This window comes from Balaenoptera musculus, chromosome 3 (genome assembly GCF_009873245.2).
Source record: "Balaenoptera musculus isolate JJ_BM4_2016_0621 chromosome 3, mBalMus1.pri.v3, whole genome shotgun sequence".
NCBI classification, from domain to species: domain Eukaryota; kingdom Metazoa; phylum Chordata; class Mammalia; order Artiodactyla; family Balaenopteridae; genus Balaenoptera; species Balaenoptera musculus.
In genome coordinates, this window is record NC_045787.1 from 123,599,948 (window position 1) to 123,620,633 (window position 20,686).

General features: G+C 38.0%; 1 protein-coding gene across 1 annotated transcript in view; it reads right to left on the bottom strand.

Annotated features, from left to right (window-relative positions):
- Positions 1-10,357: 10,357 nt before the first annotated feature.
- The window catches only part of LOC118893553 (seminal plasma acrosin inhibitor A1-like), a 148,352-nt gene continuing 138,023 nt past the window's right edge, over positions 10,358-20,686 (bottom strand). Inside the window, exons 4-8 of the mRNA XM_036849233.1 lie at positions 14,419-14,484; positions 13,993-14,069; positions 13,059-13,096; positions 11,616-11,731; positions 10,358-10,653 (exon numbers count right to left, since the gene is read on the bottom strand). Of these exons, the coding sequence (XP_036705128.1) occupies positions 10,608-10,653; positions 11,616-11,731; positions 13,059-13,096; positions 13,993-14,059 (267 nt within the window). The 5' untranslated portion in view covers positions 14,060-14,069; positions 14,419-14,484 and the 3' untranslated portion in view covers positions 10,358-10,607. The remainder of the gene's footprint in view (positions 10,654-11,615; positions 11,732-13,058; positions 13,097-13,992; positions 14,070-14,418; positions 14,485-20,686) is intronic.

Sequence of the window (20,686 nt, forward strand, 5' to 3'; positions counted from 1 at the left end):
CAAGATAACTATCAGATGTGAAATACAGTATTTCTATTTTCTGAAAACTAGCCACCTACAAGAATTTTGAGATAAGTTTTTGTAATCCATACATCTTACCAAAAAATTTAGTTTAAGATGGAAAGGTCTGAACTGACTTTTTGTATTTTTTTAAGTTTTTAAAAAATCTTTTCATTTTGAAATAATTTAACTTTATATAGGTAGTAAAAATAGTCCAAAGAAATACTATATGTCTTTCATGCAGCTCCCCCAAGTGTTAATATTTTATATAACTTTGGTACAATAATCAAAATCAGGAAATTAACATTGATACATAACTGTTAACTAATTTATCATCTTGTTCAAATTTCACCAGCTGTCCCAAAAATATTCTCTTGGTGTAGGATTTAATCTGAGATTACATGTAGTTGTTTTGTCTGTTCAGTCTCTAACTCTTTCTAAGCAACAGTTGCTTTCTTGAGGTAAAATTCACTTGTAAGATTTTAATTAGAAACTTGACAAGACTACATTGGAATTTCAAGTTACTGGCACAACATAGATATTCAATGTTTGTCGAATAAAAAGTAAAGAAATAAAATTGATTTCTTTATGGAACCATACAAAAGGGAATTAAAAAGGAAACTAAGCAACAGAAAGGGACAAAATAAAACTTTGAAAATCAAATCATGCTAAATAAGAGAGAACATAAAAGAGAATGTATTGTCTTTAGAAATTAACTTCTGGGGGGTGAAGTCAAGATGGCATACTAGGAGGGTGCGGAATTCACGTCTCCTCACAACTAGGGCACCTACCAGGCACCGGTGGGGGACCACAGACACCTAAGGGGACGGGAGGAACCCCCAGTGACTGGGTAAGACGTGGGGTGTGGGGGGAGTGAAGGGGGAGGAGAAGTGGAGGCAGGATGGGACTGGCGCTCCTGAGGGGCGGCTGGGGGAGGGGAAGGGATCCCACGCCCAAAGGGGTAAATTGGGGAACCATTAGGAGGGCAGAGGAACAAAAGGGAGCATGGCCAGTTTTCCCCTGCCCACTTGGGCCCCTGGAACCTGCTGAGATCTCAGACCTGATCCTCTGCCCACCTAGGTCCCCTCCAGCTGGGTGGATCCTGAGGGAGTGGGAGGGAGGGAAGGGGTAGCAAAAGTAAAGGCCGGACCTCTGGGATCAGTACCCCAGAGGGGTGGCTGGGGGAGGGGAGGAGTTCCTACACCCAGAGAGACCCACCTACGGTTAGGGGTCCAGCAGTGATGGGGGAGACCCTGGGGGAAACGGTGGGGGAGGGGTGCAAAGGAACAGAAGGGAATGGGGCCAGTGCTTTCCCTCTCCACTTAGGCACCAGGGAGCCTGTTGTATTCCTGGTCCTAATCCTCTGCCCTCGGAGCCTCCTTCCTGCCACACAGAACCCAAACCCCGCCCCTAACCCCCACCCAGCACCCCACCTCTACACTCAGAGACACCCTCCAATGCGCTGGGCCTAAACTGCACCCACACAGCCTCACTCAAGGTCCTACCTCCAAACTCTGGAAACCCACACTCCAGAGGCTCTCGTTTCCACGTACTGCCTCTCCCGTTCCGCACAGGTCCTAAGCAGAGGCCCCATCCCACCCTTGAACATGGCCTCGCCCCGGCCCCGCCCTGGCCCCGCCCCAGCCCCGCCCCATGTTCACACATCATCACCGCCCCAGGTCCCACCCCACCCTGAACCCTGCCTCTGCCTAAGTACCACCCCCGCTTAAACTCCAAACCCGTAGCCAAGGCTTTTTGTTTTTTCTTTTTTCCTCTTTTGCAGAGGGGTTCTGTTTTACCTTGTTGATTCATTGTTGCTGATTCTTTTATATTTTTATTTTTCCTAATTAAATCTTTTATTTTTCTAATTTTGTTTTATTCTTTATACTTTGTTTTGTTCTCTCTTTTGGCTTGTTCCCCCACACCGTTTTTTTTGTTTGTTTGTTTTCTGTTGTGGTTTCATTTTAGCTTGTGGCAGTTGTTTCAAGTATAGTTCTATTTTTCCTAATATAATTTTTATCTTTCTAATTCTGTTTTTTATTCTTTGATATTATACTGCTCTTTTTTCCTTTCTTTCTTCCTTTTTTTTTTTACCTTGCCACACAGCTTGCGGGATGTTGGTTCCCAGGCCAGAGGTTGGGCCTGAGCTCTTGTGGTGGGAGCTCCAAGTCCAAACCCCTGGACTAACAGAGAATCTCAGACCCCAGGGAATATCAATCGGAGTGAGGCTCCCCAGAGATCCTCATCTCAGCACCAAGACCTAGCTCTATCCAACTGCCTGCAAACTCCAGTACTGGACATCTCAGGCCAAACAAGAAGTAAGACAGGAATACAGCACCACCCATCAAAAAGAAAAAAAAATGAAATGACAAAAAAATATGTTACAGACAAAGGAGCAAGGTAAAAGCTTACAAAACCAAATAAATCAAGATGAAATAGGCAGTCTACCTGAAAAAGATTTCAGAGTAATGAAAGTAAAGATGATCCAAAATCTCGGAAACAGAATGGAGAAAATACAAGAAACATTTAACAAAGATCTAGAAGAAGTAAAGAGAAAACAAACAATGATGAACAACACAATTACTGAAATTAAACATACTCTAGAAGGAATCAATAACAGAATAATTGACGCAGAAGAACAGATAAGTGAGCTGGAAGATAATATAGTGGAAATGACTACCACACAGCAGAATAAAGAAAAAAGAATGAAAAGAATTGAGGACAGTCACAGAAACCTCTGGGACAACATTAAATGCACCAACATTCGAATTAGAGGGGTCCCAGAGGAAGAAGAGAAAAAGAAAGGGTCTGAGAAAATATCTGAAGAGATTATACTTGAAAACTTCCCTAACATGGGAAAGGAAATAATCAATCAATCCAGGAAGCACAGAGAGTCCCAAACAGAATAAATCCAAGGAGAAACACACCAAGAAACATATTAAGCAAACTATCAAAAAATAAATACAAAGAAAAAATATTAAAAGCAGCAAGGGAAAAGCAACAAATCACATACAAGGGAATCCCGATAAAATTAACAGCTGATCTTTCAGCAGAAACTCTGCAAGCCAGAAGGGAGTGGCAGGACATATTTAAAGTGATGAAACGGAAAAACCTACAACCAAGATTACTCTACCCAGCAAGGATCTCATTCAGATTCAATGGAGAAATTAAAACCTTTACAGACAAGCAAAAACTAAAAGAATTCAGCACCACCAAACCAGCTTTACAACAAATGCTAAAGGAACTTCTCTAGGCAGGAAACACAAGAGAAGGAAAAGACCTACAAAAACAAACCCAAAACAATTAAGAAAATGGTAATAGGAACATACATATCGATAACTACCTTAAATGTAAATGGATGAAATGCTCCAACCAAAAGACAAAGACTAGCTGAATGGATACAAAAACAAGACCTGTATATATGTTGTCTACAAGAGACCCACTTCAGACCTAGGGACACATACAGACTGAAAGGGGATAGAAAAAGATATTCCATGCAAATGGTAATCAAAAGAAACCTAGAGTAGCAATTCTCATATCAGACAAAATAGACTTTAAACTAAAGACTATTACGAGAGACAAAGAAGGACACTACATAATGATCAAGGGATCAATCCTAGAAGATTGTCTCATTACTGTAGCTTTGTAGTATAGTCTGAAGTCAGGGAGCCTGATTCCTCCAGCTCCATTCTTCTTTCTCAAGATTGCTTTGGCTATTTGGGTCTTTTGTGTTTCCATACAAATTGTGGAATTTTTTGTTCTAGTTCTGTGAAAAGTGCCATTGGTAGTTTGATAGGGATTGCATTGAATCTGTAGATTGCTCTGGGTAGTATAGTCCTTTTCACAATGTTGATTCTTCCAATCCAACAACATGGTGTATCTCTCCATCTGTGTGTATCATCTTTAATTTCTTTCATCAGGGTCTTATAGTTTTCTGCATAGAGCTCTTTCATCTCCTTAGGTAGGTTTATTCTTAGGTATTTTATTCTTTTTGTTGCAATGGTAAATGGGAGTGTTTCCTTAATTTCTCTTTCAGATTTTTCATCATTAGTGGAGGATTGCAAGAGATTCCTGTGCATTAATTTTCTATCCTGCTACTTTACCAGATTCATTGATTAGCTCTAGTAGTTTTCTGGTAACGTCTTTAGGATTTTCTATGTACAGTATCATGTCATCTGCAAATAGTGACGGTTTTACTTCTTCTTTTCCTATTTCAATTCTTTTTATTTTTATTTTTTTGTCTCTGATTGCCATGGCTAAAATTTCCAAAACTATGTTGAATAATAGTGGTGAGACTGGGCAACCTTGTCTTGTTCCTGATCTTAGTGGAAATGGTTTTTCACCATTGAGAATGATGTTGGCTGTGGGTTTGTCATATATGGCCTTTATTATGTTGAGGTAAGTTCCCTCTATGCCTACTTTCTGGAGAGTTTTTATCATAAATGGGTGTTGAATTTGTCAAAAGCTTTTTCTGCATCTATTGGGATTATCATATGGTTTTTCTCCTTCAATTTGTTAATATGGTGTATCAAATTGATTGATTTGTGTACATTGAAGAATCCTTGCATCCCTGGGATAAATCCCACTTGATCATGGTGTATGATCCTTTTAATGTGCTGTTGGATTCTGTTTGCTACTATTTTGCTGAGGATATTTGCATCTATGTTCATCAGTGACATTGGCCTGTAGTTTTCTTTTTTTGTGACATCTTTGGTTTTGGTATCAGGGTGATGGTGGCCTTGTAGAATGAGTTTGGGAGTGTTCCTCCCTATGCTATATTTTGGAAGAGTTTGTGAAGGATGGGTGTTGGCTCTTCTCTAAATGTTTGATAGAATTCACCAGTGAAGCCATCTAGTCCTAAGCTTTTATTTTTTTTAAAAGATTTTTAAAATATTTATTTTATTTATCATTATTAATTTTTGGCTGCATTGGGTATTCATTGCTGTTTGTGGGCTTTCTCTAGTTGCGGCGAGCAGGGGCTCCTCTTCACTGTGGTGTGTGGGCTTTGCATTGCAGTGGCTCCTCTTATTGCAGAGCACAGGCTCTAGGCACGTGGGCTTCACTAGTTGTGGCACGTGGGCTCAGTAGTTGTGGCTCGTGGGCTCTAGAGCGCAGGCTCAGTAGTTGTGGCACATGGCCTGTGGGATCTCCCTGGACCAGGGCTCGAACCCGTGTCCCCTGCATTGACAGGCAGATTCTTAACCACTGTGCCACCAGGGAAGCTCTGGTCCTGAGCTTTTGTTTGTTGGAAGATTTTTAATCACAGTTTCAATTTCAGTGCTTGTGATTGGTCTGTTTATATTTTCTATTTCTTCCTGGTTCAGTCTCGGAAGGCTGTGCTTTTCTAAGAATTTTTCCATTTCTTCCAGGTTGGCCATTTTATTGGCATATAGTTGCTTGTAGTAATCTCTCATGATCTTTTGTATTTCTGCAGTGTCAGTTGTTACTTCTCCTTTTTCATTTCTAATTTTATTGATTTGAGTCCTTTCCCTCTTTTTCTTGATGAATCTGTCTAATGGCTTATCAATTTTATCTTCTCAAAGAACCAGCTTTTAGTTTTATTGATGTTTGCTATTGTTTTCTTTGTTTCTATTTCATTTATTTCTGCTCTGATCTTTATGATTTCTTTCCTTCTGCTAACTTTGGGTTTTGTTTGTTCTTCTTTCTCTAGCTCCTTTAGGTGTAAGGTTAGATTGTTTATTTGAGATTTTTCTTGTTTTTGAGGTAGGCTTGTATAGCTATAAACTTCCCTCTTAGAACTGCTTTTGCTGCATCCCATAGGTTTTGGATTGTCATGTTTTCATTGTCATTTGTCTCTAGGTATTTTTTGACTTCCTCTTTGATTTCTTCAGTGATCTCTTGGTTATTAAGTAGTGTATTGTTTAGCCTCCATGTGCTTGTATTTTTTTACAGCTTTTTTCCTGTAATTGATATGTAGTCTCATAGTGTTGTGGTCTCAAAAGATACTTGATATGATTTGAATATTCTTAAATTTACCAAGGCTTGATTTGTGACCCAAGATATGATCTATCCTGGAGAATGTTCCATGAGCACTTGAGAAAAATGTGTATGGTGTTGTTTTTGGATGGAATGTCCTATAAATTTCAATTAAGTCCATCTTCTTTAATGTATCATTTAAAGCTTGTGTTTCCTTGTTTATTTTCATTTTGGATGATCTGTCCATTGGTGAAAGTGGAGTGTGAAGTCCCCTACTATGATTGTGTTACTGTCGATTACCCCTTTTATGGCTGTTAGCATTTGCCTTATGTATTGAGGTGCTCCTATGTTGGGTGCATAAATATTTACAATTGTTATATTTTCTTCTTGGATTGATCCTTCAATCATTATGTAGTGTCCTTCTTTGTTTCTTGTAACAGTCTTTATTTTAAAGCCTATTTTGTCTGACATGAGAATTGCTACTCCAGCTTTCTTTTGATATCCATATGCATGGAATATCTTTTTCCATCCTCTCACTTTCAGTCTGTATGTTTTCCTAAGTCTGAAGTGGGTCTCTTGTAGACAGCATATATACGGGTCTTGTTTTTGTATCCATTCAGCCAGTCTATGTCTTTTGGTTGTAGCATTTAATCCATTTACATTTAAGATAATTATCGATGTGTGTTCCTATTACCATTTTCTTAATTGTTTTGGGTTTGTTATTGTAGGTCTTTCCCTTTCTTGTGTTTCTTGCCTAGAGAAGTTCTTTTAGCGTTTGCTGTAAAGCTGGTCTGGTGGTGCTGAATTCTCTTAGCTTTTGTTTGTCTGTGAAGGTTTTAATTTCTCTGTCAAATCTGAATGAGATCCTTGCTGGGTAATCTTGGTTGTAGGTTTTTCCGTTTCATCACTTTAAATATGTCCTGCTGCTCTCTTCTGGCTTGCAGTGTGTCTGCTGAAAAATCAGCTGTTAACCTTATGGGGATTCCCTTGAATGTTATTTTTCGCTTTTCCCTTGCTGCTTTCAATATTTTTTCTGTGTGTTTAATTTTTGATAGTTTGATTAATATGTGGCTTGGTGTCTTTCTCCTTGGATTTATCCTGTATGGGACTCTCTGTGTTTCCTGGACTTGATTATTTCCTTTCCCCTATTAGGGAAGTTTTCAATTATAATCTCTTTGAATGTTTTCTCGGTCCCTTTCTTTTTCTCTTCTTCTGGGACCCCTATAATTCGAATGTTGGTGTGTTTAATGTTGTCCCAGAAGTCTCTTAGACTGTCAATTCTTTTCATTCTTTTTTCTTTATTCTGCTCTGCAGTAGTTATTTCCACTAGTTTATCTTCGAGGTCACTTACTTGTTCTTCTGCCTCAGTTATTCTTCTATTGATTCCTTCTAGAGAATTTTTAGTTTCATTTATTGTGTTGTTCATCATTGTTTGTTTGCTGTTTTAGTTCTTCTAGGTCCTTATTAAATGTTTCTTATATTTTCCCCATTCTATTTCCAAGATTTTGGATCATCTTTACTACCATTACTCTGAATTTTTTTCAGGTAGACTGCCTATTTCCTCTTCATTTTTTTGGCCTGGTGGGTTTTTACCTTGTTCCTTCATCTGCTGCGTATTTCTCTGTCTTCTCATTTTGCTTAACTTACTGTGTTCGGGGTCTCCTTTTTGCAGGCTGCAGGTTTGTAGTTACTGTTGTTTTTGGTGTCTGCCCCCAGTGGGTATGATTGGTTCAGTGGGTTGTGTAGGCTTTCTGGTGGAGGGGATTGGTACTTGTGTTGTGGTGGATGAGGCTGGATCTTGTCTTTCTGGTGGGCAGGACAGTGTCTGGTGGTGTGTTTTGGCGTGTCTGCAAACATTATTTTAGGCAGCCTCTCTGCTAATGGGTGGGGTTGTGTTCCTGTCTTGCTAGTTGTTTGGCATAGGGTGTCCAACACTGGAGCTTGCTGGTTGTTGAGTGGAGCTGGGTCTCAGCATTGAGACGGAGATCTCTGGGAGAGCTCTCGCTGATTGATATTACGTGGGCTGGGAGGTCTCTGGTGGTCTGATGTCCTGAACTCAGCTCTCCCACCTCAGAGGCTCAGGCCTGACAGCCGGCTGGAGCATCAAGACCCTGTCAGCCACACAGCTCAGAAGAAAAGGGAGAAAAACAAAGAAAGAAAGAAAGAAAAAAAAATAAAGTTATTAAAATAAAAAAGTAAAAAAATATTATTAAAATAACGTTAAAAAAAAGAAAAAAAAAGAGAGCAACCAAACCAATAAACAAGTCTGCCAGTGATAACAAGCACTAAAAACTAAACTAAGATAAACGTAAAAATCAGAAACTGGTTAGTTGCATACAGCAAACCCCAAGTCTACAGTTGCTCCCAAAGTCCACTGCCTCAATTTTGGGGTGATTCATTGTCTATTCAGGTATTCCACAGATGCAGGGTACATCAAGTTGATTGTGGAGATTTAATCTGCTGCTCCTGAGGCTGCTGGGAGAAATTTCCCTTTCTCTTCTTTGTTTGCACAGCTCCTGGGGTCCACTTTTGGATTTGGCCCTGCCTCTGCGTGTAGGTCGCCCTCTGGCATCTGTTCTTTGCCCAGACAGGAGGTGGTTAAAGAAGCAGCTGATTAGGGGGCTCTGGCTCACTCAGGCCAGGGGGAGGGAGGGGTAAGGAATAAGGGGCGAGCCTGCAGCGGCAGAGGCCAGCACGACATTGCAACAGTTTGAGGCGCGCCATGTGTCCTCCCGGGGAAGTTGTCCCTGGATCACAGGACCCTGGCAGTGGCCGGCTGCAGAGGGTCCTGGGAGGGGAGGTGTGGATAGTGACCTGTGTCTGCAAACAGGATTCTTGGTGGCTGCAGCAGCATTAGCGTTTCATGCCCATCTCTGGTGTCTGCACTGATAGCCATGGCTCGCACCCGCCTCTGGAGCTTGTTTAGGCTGACCTCTGAATCTCCTCTCCTCATGCACCCCGAAACAATGGTCTCTTGCCTCTTAGGCAGGTCCAGACTTTTTCCTGGACTCCCTCCTGGCTAGCTGTGGCGCACTAGCCCCCTTCAGGCTGTGTTCACGCAGCCAACCCCAGTCCTTTCCCTGGGATCTGACCTCCAAAGCCCAAGCCTCAGCTCCCAGCCCCCACCCACCATGGCGGGTGAGCGTAGAAGCCTCTCAGGCTGGTGAGTGCTGGTTGGCACCGATCGTCTGTATGGGAATCTCTCCACTTTGCCCTCTGCACCCTGTTGCTGCACTCTCCTCTGTGGCTCCGGTGCTTCCCACCCTGCCCCTGCCAGTGAATGGGCTTCCTAATGTGTGGAAACTTTTCCTTCTTCACAGCTCCTTGCCAGAGGTGCAGGTCCCATCCCTATTCATTTGTCTCTGTTTTTTCTTTTACCCTACCCAGGTACGTGGGGAGTTTCTTGCTTTTTGGGAAGTGTGATGTCTTCTGCCAGTGTTCAGTAGATGTTCTGTTGGAGTTGTTCCACATGTAGATGTATTTTTGATGTACTTGTGGGGAGGAAGGTGACCACCATGTCTTACTCCTCCGCCATCTTGAAGGTCCTCCCACTGAACGTTTTTTATACATGTCTTTTGTAAGGAAAAAGGATATGAAGGTGGTTGAATGCATTTTTATAATGTGGCTCTAAATCTGTACATTTTAATGGATACTTTCATTAAAAATTAGTACTAAAGAATGCAAATGAGTAAGTAACCCCCATGTGGGTCACTCTTTTAGAGGTGAAAATGTTTACTGAAAAGCAGAGCAGGTCTGATATCACAGATGTAGCAGCTTGAAACTTGCTTTCTTGTAGTTGGTCTACATTTCTGCCATTAAAACTAAGCCTTAAATGAACATTTGGCCACTCAAATGAAGCCTCTTTCTTGCTGGTTGAGTGGTGAAGAGAAATAAAAAAGCATCAGACTTGGAGCACAAATGAATATCCTAGATCTGTAAAGGCAGAGTTGCCTGGCCTGCCAGGATCACCAAACTATCTCTTGACTTATTTGTGAGAGACAGAGAGAATAATATATTTTTCTCCCAAGCTTCAGAAATCACACAATATCTTTGAATAGTCTCTGCAATTCATTCAGTTATAGATATGTCCTATGTTTTAGCTGTCCTGGCTAACACTGGTGATCAGAAGATCGACCTGGAGTACTTGTTAGAATTCAAGTTCCCAGATTCCTCTTCTAGAGTTTTGGATTCTTTAGGATAAAGAGAAGCCCAACTCTCTGTACTTTTAATAAACACCCAAGTAATGGATTATTTGTTCACCTTTGAAACTATTTCTTTAATTACAGTTACCAGACGTATTCATATCTTTTAATCCACTAACCAACCAACCAAAGAAAGAGTATTTTAATAAAGATAATACTATTTAACATTTTATTGATTGAAATATTCATGATTACAAATTGCATTAGGTTTTGTATTATCGAACACACAATTAGGATGGGTTTTCAACTGTCACTGAATAACTGAAGACAAAACAGAAATCTTTCATTGGCAGGTTCTCAGAGTTAGAAAAATTCTTCAACGATCTATATTCCATCTTCTGTAGTATTGAAGGCTTTGTCTGATCATCTAGGAATTTAAAGCCCTGATGGAGAAGACTAATTGGTTGTAGAATCCATTTCACAATAGAATTGCTATAAAAGCCATAGGAATGTGTGGCTGAGGCGGAGTCAGCAACAACCCCAATGACTAAAATCAAATTTTCCACTATTTTCTCTGTAAAGAAAGAAAAAGCAAGAAAGAAAAATTATGCTTAAAAAAGTATTTAAAATTGCCTGAGCACTGCACTAAGTGCTTCTCCATGAGGAGAATCTGAATATGAGAGAGCTAGGAGGGCTGTGCTCCCCTTCCTCAAACAGCTAGCTGGGCCCCTCCTTACCCCGCTACCCTACACAGGTCCTCCCAACCACCTGGAGCTACTTGACTCTTCCTACATGCTCAGTCCTGACTCAGCCTTGGAACCCACTGAGGAGAGACCTCAGAGAGGAGGATTAGAGATTGTTTTCGTGGTTCTCTAGAAGTAGAAGCCCATTTGGGGATTAAATGAGAGGAAACGCCAGTGAGAGAAAATGAGGTGGGAAGTAGGAAGGCTGGCTGAACCTTTAGACTGGGAACTCCCTCGGGGGAATGAGGCAGCAAGGGAGGTTAGGTGGAAGTGTCCTAGCATGCCCTGATCTCTAAGGAAAGTTTGGAGTCTTGTCAAGGAGATCAGGGGACAAAATGGACCATTAGAGGAGTTCCTTTCTAGCATAAATTGCCCATTGTGATGGATTTAAATTTCTGAAGTCAGTAGTTTTTCTTGCTCAGTTTTCTTGCTCCCTGTAGCTTGGAGCTACATCATAGAGGTTCTCATTCAGTCTCTGAAGTTAAGAATTACATTATATTGGTCACCAGACTTCCATTAGTAAGTCACAGCAATTAAATCAAGTTAAAGTAATTGATTTATACAGTTGGGTAACATCCAACAGGGATGGATATACTTCGAGGTCAAATGAAAACTACTTTTAGGAATGAGACTTAAGGGAAAGGTACCAGTGTGTTTCTTTGGCTTTAACAGAGAAAGTACAGTTATTTTCCATCTATACTGTGACTTGCCTATCAGAAAAATGAAGGTTCCTATAATTTTGATTGTTTCTTCATTATTTTGGATGAGCCAATATTTAGTCTTGTGTTCTTACAGCTTTTCACTGCAGAAAACACATTTATTGGAGTACGTTCGGCCATTGGTTGCACAGATTGGGTCCATTTCTCTGGTGCAAAAATGTAACTGATCCACATACACGTTACATTCTGGCTGTTAAACAGACAACATAAAAATTTTCAGATAATAAACTTTTTGAATAAAATATTTTTTATTCCTAATACAAAATGGTATGTATCAAAATGGAACATATTCTATAGTCTATATTGAGGTTTAAAAATAGACATAAGTCACGGTCAGAGACATAAAAATATATTGATATATTTTTGCAACCCCAATATTATTTTTTGTATTTTTTAAAAACATACAAATGGCTAAATGCATTTTAATAATTTAGCCACTCTGTCCCTATTTCTCCTCATACGTGGATCAGATTTTCACCATTATCTCATACCACAAAAAATTATAAAAGTGAATTTGTTATAATTCTGTTTTTCTCAATAGTTTCACTAATAATCTGATAGTTTCAGATTATCACCATATATGTATGTGTTCATATATATGTTTGTATATGTGTAGTTAACCATATACATATATATGTAATTTGTGTAGTGATGGCAGTGTTGGTAATTTACATAAATAAACAACAGTGTGTGTATTCTTACATGATCTGCTTTTTAAGCATCTTTAAATATGTTTGTTTAGATGTTTAGAAATACAGTTGATTTTCTTCACCTCTATGTAATATTCCAATCTGTGATTTTATGAAAATTATCATTTTATATTCCTGTAAGTGGAAAATTAGTTTTTTAATAAATATGTTTGAGTCCCTGCTTTCAATTTTATTTATTTTTTTAAATTTTATTTATTTTTGGCTGCATTGGGTCTTCGTTGCTGTGTGCAGGCTTTCTCTAGTTGAGGCGAGCAGGGGCTACTCATTGCATTGGCTTCTCTTGTTGCAGAGCACGAGCTCTAGGTGCACAGGCTTCAGCAGTTGTGGCTCGTGGGCTCTAGAGCACAGGCTCAGTAGTTGTGGCACACGGGCTTAGCTGCTCCACGGCATGTAGGATCTTCCCGGACCAGGGCTTGAACCCGTGTTCCCTGCATTGACAGGTGGATTCTTAACCACTGCACCACCAGGGAAGCCCAGAATTAGTTTTTCTAATCCTCTTCTTTTTCTAGGGTGAACAATTCCACTTTAAACACTATTTTTAGATGCCTGTATATAACAAGGTTTATGCTCAATAATAAAACTGTGAATAATGGGATATTTTTACCTTGTCTGAAATGACAGATGGTTTTATATGGCTGGCAAGACTCTATTTCTTGAACTTAGTGTAATAATGACACTTTAATCTTACTTTTTAAAAAACTATTCTGTTATAGATATTTTTGGTAAAATTTGCTGTTAAAACTTAAAATATAAAAAAAATTAAAAGTTTACCTTTTTCAATTCCCACATTAATCAGTATGAACTTACAGTTTCACGCGTCTCTCTTAAAGGTACAAAAGCAGTTTCTGCAACCATCACACAAAAGGTAAATTGAAAAGAAGAAGATGAGCAGGGGAAAACAATGTCTCTGGTGGGAAGTACCCACATCTATGCAAATCACCTACTCAAACACAGCAAGTAATGAGGTGAGGCTTCTGTGGTAGTATCAAAATAATAATCTCACAAAATAACTTCAAATCTGGAAACAGAATTCTAAATTCGTCTCACTCTGAAAAATAACTTTAAGTATGGTTTAATAATCACCAAACCCTGCTGTGGAGATACCACTTTTTTTCATTTTTATAAATAGAGACATCCTAGTCAGAGAAGACAATGCCTTGCTTAAGGCCACTTAATATGAAGAAGTTAATTACTACTTAGTATTCAACTCGAGTATCATGGATCTCTTTAATACCTCACAGCTACTTTACTCTGAAATTCATGGGCCATCTTGTGCTTTAAGAAAGATAAGTTTTCAGCAGAGGGATCAATTAGTTCTCTCCTTACACAAAGCCTTTAGTGGACTCAGAGCTGGCAAACAACAAATAAGATTGTCATGGATACCAGGATCTAGAGGACATTTTTACTGCCCACACTCTGCATTTAGCAACCATGAAATCTGACCTCCAAAAAGGGGGAAAAAATCAGGTAAATATCTTTAATCATAAATAAACAAACAACTAAAATTTACTGCTCATTCTAACCCCCCTCTCTGTCTCCACCTTTCTAAGGTGGGAAATGAGAAAAAGCAATCTCTGATGCAATTTTTAAATAGGTATTTGTAATATGTCCCAGTTCATTTTGCCAGTTTAAGTATTACATACCCAACAGCAATCTCCTTCATTCCTAGATAATAGCAGTTGTTTCCTACATTTCCTAAAATATGTTAGTTGCTTCATCCAGGACTGAAAATTTTACTCACCAAAATAAAGAAGAAATGCCAAGCCAATAATGAAAATAACTTTGATCCATGATGAGAAGAGAGACATCTTATCAAGTCTGTAGAAGAAATGCATAGGAATGCTTATAACACATGGCACAGGGACAAATTGCCCATTTCCAAATGAAAGTTTCTTACAGCTAAAGGAACTGCCCCCCTCTCCTAGGTTTGTAATTATGGTGGGAATCTTCCCCCAACCCACAGGACATACATGTGAACAGAAGGCCTCATAGAAGACTTGAGAGAAACACTAGGACAAGTCCTCTTTGCCCATTTAAGGAGGAGCGGTTTACTCTCCCAACCCTTGGCTCAGCCCACAAGGAGCCTGGCTGCATTTAAAGAAATATGCACTTTGGAATTTCAGTTTTTCCTCAGAAAATAGAAATAGTTATTTCAGGAAGGACTGACCTGGAGCAATCCTCACAGCAATGTGACACACCAGGGCTACCTCCACAGCAGCCCCACCTGACCTACCTGAAACAAAGAAGGCGGTGGAGAGTGAGGTCTGCAGCTCCAGGGACTGTGCCTATTTTGATTCCCTTTCCTTCTCAACCACTTCCCCCAGCTGAAGAGTCTCCTTTATTGGACTGTTGGTGACGAGCCTGGTGGGGTAAAACAGATGGCCCCCAGCAGATAAGACCCTGAGGTTTTCTGTGTTCTTCCTCACAAAGATCTCACACAGATCATCTCTCAGCAGGGGTTTGGGACAATTTTATCTGATGAACACATGTATGAGGAAGGGAGAAGGTGACAACAATTCTTTGAAACTCTAAGGTATAGAAGAGATGGGGAAGCTTTCCGAGTTCCTGAGTTGAAAAGAAAGGATAATCAAAACAAGAAAGAAAAGAATGAGTTTGGGGAACTATAATTAGATAAATACCTACACCCTTAGTATTTTGAAGGACAGTAGAAGCCCATTAGACTCAATTGGAGATTTGATTTTTATTAAACTTTTTATCTTGAGTTGAATGGAGATTCTCATCAAGCCGTAAGCACTAATGCGGAGAGTTCTTGTGTTCCTTTTAATCAATTTCCCCCAATGAGAACATCTTGTAAAATTATGGTACAAATTCACAACCAAGAATGTTCAAAAAGCTCCCAGATAACTGTCAGGGCAACCAGCTATGGAAACCTGAGGTAGAGGACAGAATGTGAATATTAAGAAGAGAAAGAAGGCTTGGGAATGAAATTGAGACCACAGGGGACAATGCCCTAAACTATATGATGAATAATTTGATCTTTACCTCAAAGTAAAGTGGGAAACTGTGCAGGGTTGGAAGTAGTAGGAAGAGGTATATAATATGAGCTATTTAATTAATCTGCTTCACAGTCTGACTCTGTGGAAAGAACTTTGGCAAATGAAAGTCCTGAGTTCAAATGCCATCTGCCACTGAGTAACCCTGAGACAATATTCAGACTTTCTAATCCACTATTTCCTAATTTTAAATGTGGGAATAATAATTTGTCTCAACGATTTGCCATAAATATTAGGGATAAAATATTAAAACAGGATGCACTTAAAGTTGCGCTAGATTACATTTGTCACCCTAACTGAACCTGCCTTTTTTTTTCAGTGAAGAAAGGCAAGATTGAGAAAAGAACCTTTGAGTCTAGCACTGTTCCATGCCAATTTAATGGGAGGATACAAAATCTGGTAAGTGCTAAAATTTTTCCTTTATTATAGGAAGTTATTATCATGCTTTCGCTAGATTTTGATTTACATAGATACCATCAGAGACATCTGTGCAGATAATCCTCCTGGCACATGACCTTAGAGGGTAAAATTAAACTCAAGTTTAGAGTTGAAGTGATTGAACAGTCCTTAAATCCCACAACACTGGATTTTTTCTCTTATGTGCATTCATTAGCAGAGATTAAGAGCAGGAGACACTGCCTATGAGATATAACAGGCCATGAGGTTTCTAAATTAACCACGAAAGGGAATGTTAGATGTGTGGGTTATTTGATGCATATTTTTTCTGAAAATGTTTTATGTGTATAAATACATTTATATTGTAAAGTTACAGATATTTATTATACAACTATACTAAAATCACATATAATATATGCATATGTATATATATGCAGATATATGCACGTGTATATATGTCTATGTATGTATATATTTCTATATATCTATATATTCAAAAATATACTAACATTTACATGTAATAACACATATATAATAACATTAACATTATAGATACATATATATATACACACACACAGAGCATATAGATAGATATACATAGATATCTATATATGTAAGTTATCTAAGTGAGCCCTAAATGTCATCACAAGTATCCTTATAAAAGGGAGACTGAAGAAGATTTGATGCAGACACACAAAGAAGGCCAAATGAAGATGGAGCTAAGAGAGATTTGAAGATGCTGGCCCTAAAGATGATTGATGATAAATAGAAAGATAAAAATAGAGACAGAAGAATAAAATCAAGACATTTCTCTGTAACTCATTTTTTCATTTAACAATCAATGGTATATCTTCATATAAGCATATACAAATACACAATTCCTTTTAAGTTATTCTTGCTACCAGTGTTGTAATGAACATGGTTGTGCAGGTCACTACATGCTCATTCAATTAATTCCATATTTTTAGTAGTTGCATTTTTGAGTCACATAATATGTGCAGTTTAAATTTTAAAGATAAGACCCGTTTACTTTCCAAAAGCCTTGTATCATCTTACTATGAAAAAGACAGATTACAAGTATGGTTGGTTCTCTGTATCTCACCAAATGAGTATCACCTGAAATATTCATGTTTTCACACACACAGTTAAATATATACAGAAATATAAAATGTATATATTTGGATGATTTTGTTCAGTGACAAAATTTCTCCATCTGGGAATAAACTGAAATTGTTTATTAAATAAGTCAATGAAGTCATAATTTCTTTTTTTTTACTTTTAAGAATTTTCATCTACAAACATGGTTTAACTTCCAAATTATTTAAGTCCTGAACATGTGAAGAAATTATTCCTCTCTAATTAACACAATTCAGTTATGTTCTATAAATAAGAAATTTGGAAATCTTTGGTGAAACTTCCTGTTATATATACATATACAAATGGAACAGCTTATTTGAAGTGGTGATGGGTGAACTTTGGCTATCCGGCCTCTTTTGTCTATTTACAGTTAACTCTAGCTGGAGAATGCTGAACTACATGTTTATGTTTCCTCTCTAATATTCCAAAGTTTATGGTGCTTAGGAGATCCTGTTAGATGATCCCTGAGTACAAGATAATGCAGTCTGTTTTACACTGTCACAAGGTTCCCCCACCCCAAATATATATTCCAGCTTTACTGAGTATGACATAACAAGCATACCTTGGAGATATGGAAGGGTTTGGTTCTAGACTGCTGAAATAAAGTGAATATTGCAATGAAATAAGTAACACAAATTTTTTGGTTTCCCAACGCAAATAAAAATTATGTTTACACTATACATATGTAGCCTATTAAGTGTGCCATAGCACTGTGCCTTAGAAACAGTGTACATGCCTTAGTCTAAAAATACTTTATTGCTAAAATATGCTAACCATTATCTGACAACACAGGGTTGCCACAAACCTTCAATTTTCAAAAAACACAGTATCTGCAAAGTACAATAAAGGAAAGCATGCCAAAAGACTAATGAACATAGATGAAACAGTCCCCAACAAAATACTAGCAAACCTAATTCAACAGTATATTAAAAGGATCATACAACATGATCCAGTGAGATTCATCCCAGGGATACAAGGATGGTTCAATTTCCACAAATCAAACAATATGATACACCACACTAACAAACTGAAGAATAAACATCATAATGATATCTCAATAGATGCAGAAAAAGCTTTTGACAAAATTCAACATCCATTTGTGAAAAAAAAGTGAGTATAGACAGAACACACCTCAACATAGTAAATACTATCTATGACAAGCCCACAGCTAACATTATACTCAATGGTGAAAAGTAGAAAGCATTTCCTACAAGATCAGGAAAAAGACAAAGATGCCCACTCTTGCCGCTTTTATTCAACATAGTATTGGAAGTCTAGCCACAGCCATCAGAAAAGAAAAATAAATAAAAGGAATCAAAATTGGAAAGGAAGAAGTAAAACTGTCACTGACTGTAGATGACATGATACTATACATAGAAAATCTTAAAGATGCCACCAAAAAAACTACTAAAGCTCAGCAATGAATTCAGCAAAGTTGGAAGATACAAAATTAATAATACAGAAATCTATTGCATTTCTATATACTAACAATGAACTATTAGAAAGGAAAATTAAGAAATGAACACCATTAAGAAACTAAGAAAACAATTGCATCAAAAAAATAAAATACCTAGGAATAAAAAGAACTGCACCCAGAAAATATAAGACACTGGATGAAAGAAACTGACAATGACACAAACGGAAAGATTTGCCGTGATGGAAAGATTTACCATGCTCATGGATTTGAAGAATTAATGTCATTAAAATGATCATAGTACCCAAGACAACCTACAGATTCAGAGCCAAAACACCAATGGCATTTTTCACAGAACTAGAACAAATAATCCTAGAATTTGTATGGAAACACAAAAGACCCCACATAGCCAAAACAATCTTGAGAAAGAAGAACAAAGCTGGAGGTATCACACTCCGATTTCAAACCATACTACAAAGCACCATGATCAAAACAGTATTGTACTGGCATGAAAACTGACACATAGATCAGTGGAGCACAATAAGACCCCCAAAATGAACCCATACTTATATGGGCAATTTATCTACAACAAAGGAGGCAAGAATATACAATGCAGAAAAGACAGCCTCTTCCATAAATGATGTTAGGAAAATAGGACAACTACACACATAAGGATCAAACTGGACTCCTCTCTTACACCAGGCACAAAAATAAATTCAAAATGGATTAGAGATTTAAATGTAAGACCTAAAACCATAAAACTTTTTGAAGAAAACATAAGCAGTACACTCTTTGACATCAGTCTTAGCAATTTTGTTTTTGGATATGTCTCCTCAGGCAAGGAAGACAAAAGCAAAAAAACCCAAATGGGACCACATCAAACTAAAAAGCTTTTGCACAGTGAAGGAAACTATCAACAAATCTAAAAGGCTGCCTACTGAATGTGGGAAAATATGTGTGAACTTATTTCTCACAAGGGATTAATATCCAAAATATACAAAAAACTCATATAACTCAGTATGAGAAAAACAAACAACCCGATTAAAAATTGGGCAGAGGACCTGAATAGACATGTTTCCAAAGAAGACATACAGATGGCCAACAAGCACATGAAAAGACACTCAATCATCAGGGAAATGCAAATCAAAACCACAATGACATATCACCTCATATCTGTCAGAATGGCTACTATCAGAAAGACAACAAATAACAAATGTTGGCAAGGATGTGGACAAAGGGGGACCCTCATGCACTGTTGGTGAGAATGTAAATTGGTGAAGCGTCAATGGAAAACAGTATGAAGATTCCTCAAAAATTTAAAAATAGAACTACCATATGATCCAGCAATTCTACTCCTGGGTATTTATGCAAAAAAAAAAAAAAAAGAAAAGAAAAAAAACAAAACCAAAAACACTAAGTCGAAAATATAGATTCACCCCTATATTCATTCCAACATTATTTACAGTAACCAACATACAGAAGCAACTTAAGTGCCCAATCAATAGATGAATGGATAAAGAAGATGTGATAGTGACACACACACACGCACGCACGCATGCACGCACACACACACACACACCAGAGTATTATTTAGCTATAACAAAGAACGAAATCTTGCCATTTGCAGCAACATGGATGAACCTAGAGGGTATTATGCTAATTGAAATAATTCAGACAGAGAAAGACAAATACTATATGATTTCGCTTACATGTAGAATCTAAAAAACAAAAACAAATGAAAACAAACACAACTAGACAGAAACAGAGTCACAGATACAGAGAACAAACCAGTAGTTGTCAGATGTCAGAGGGGAGGGGGTTGGGGGCTGAAGAGAAATAGGGGAAAGAGATTAAGAGGTACAAACTTTCAGTTACAAAATAAATCAATCACAGCTATGAAATGTACAGTGTGGGGAATACAGTCAATAATTATGTAATATCTTTGTGTGTTGACAGAAGACAATTAGATTTATCATGGTGATCATTTTGAAATGTACAGAAATACAGAATCACTATGTGTGTACCAGGAACCAACACAGTGTTGTAGGTCAATTATACTTCAAAAACAAACTCATGGAAAAAGAGATCAGATTTGTGGTTACCAAAGATGGGGGTGAGGAGAGATGGAACTGTATGAAAGTAGTTGAAAGGTAAAAACTTCCAGTTATAAGATAAATAAGTATCAGGCTTGCAATGAACAACATGTTAAATATAATTAACACTGCTGAGTATTATATATGAAAGTTAAGAGAGTAAATCCTAAGAGTTCTCATCACAAGGAAAAAATTTTTTTTCTATTTCTCTAATTTTGTATCTGTATGGGATGATGGATGTTCACTAAACTTGCTATAATTATTTCATGATATATGTAAGTCAAATCACTACGCTGTACATCTTAAACTTATACAGTGCTGTATGTCGATTATATCTCAATAAAACTGGAAGAGAAAAAAGAGGTATGCAGTAATAGTTGT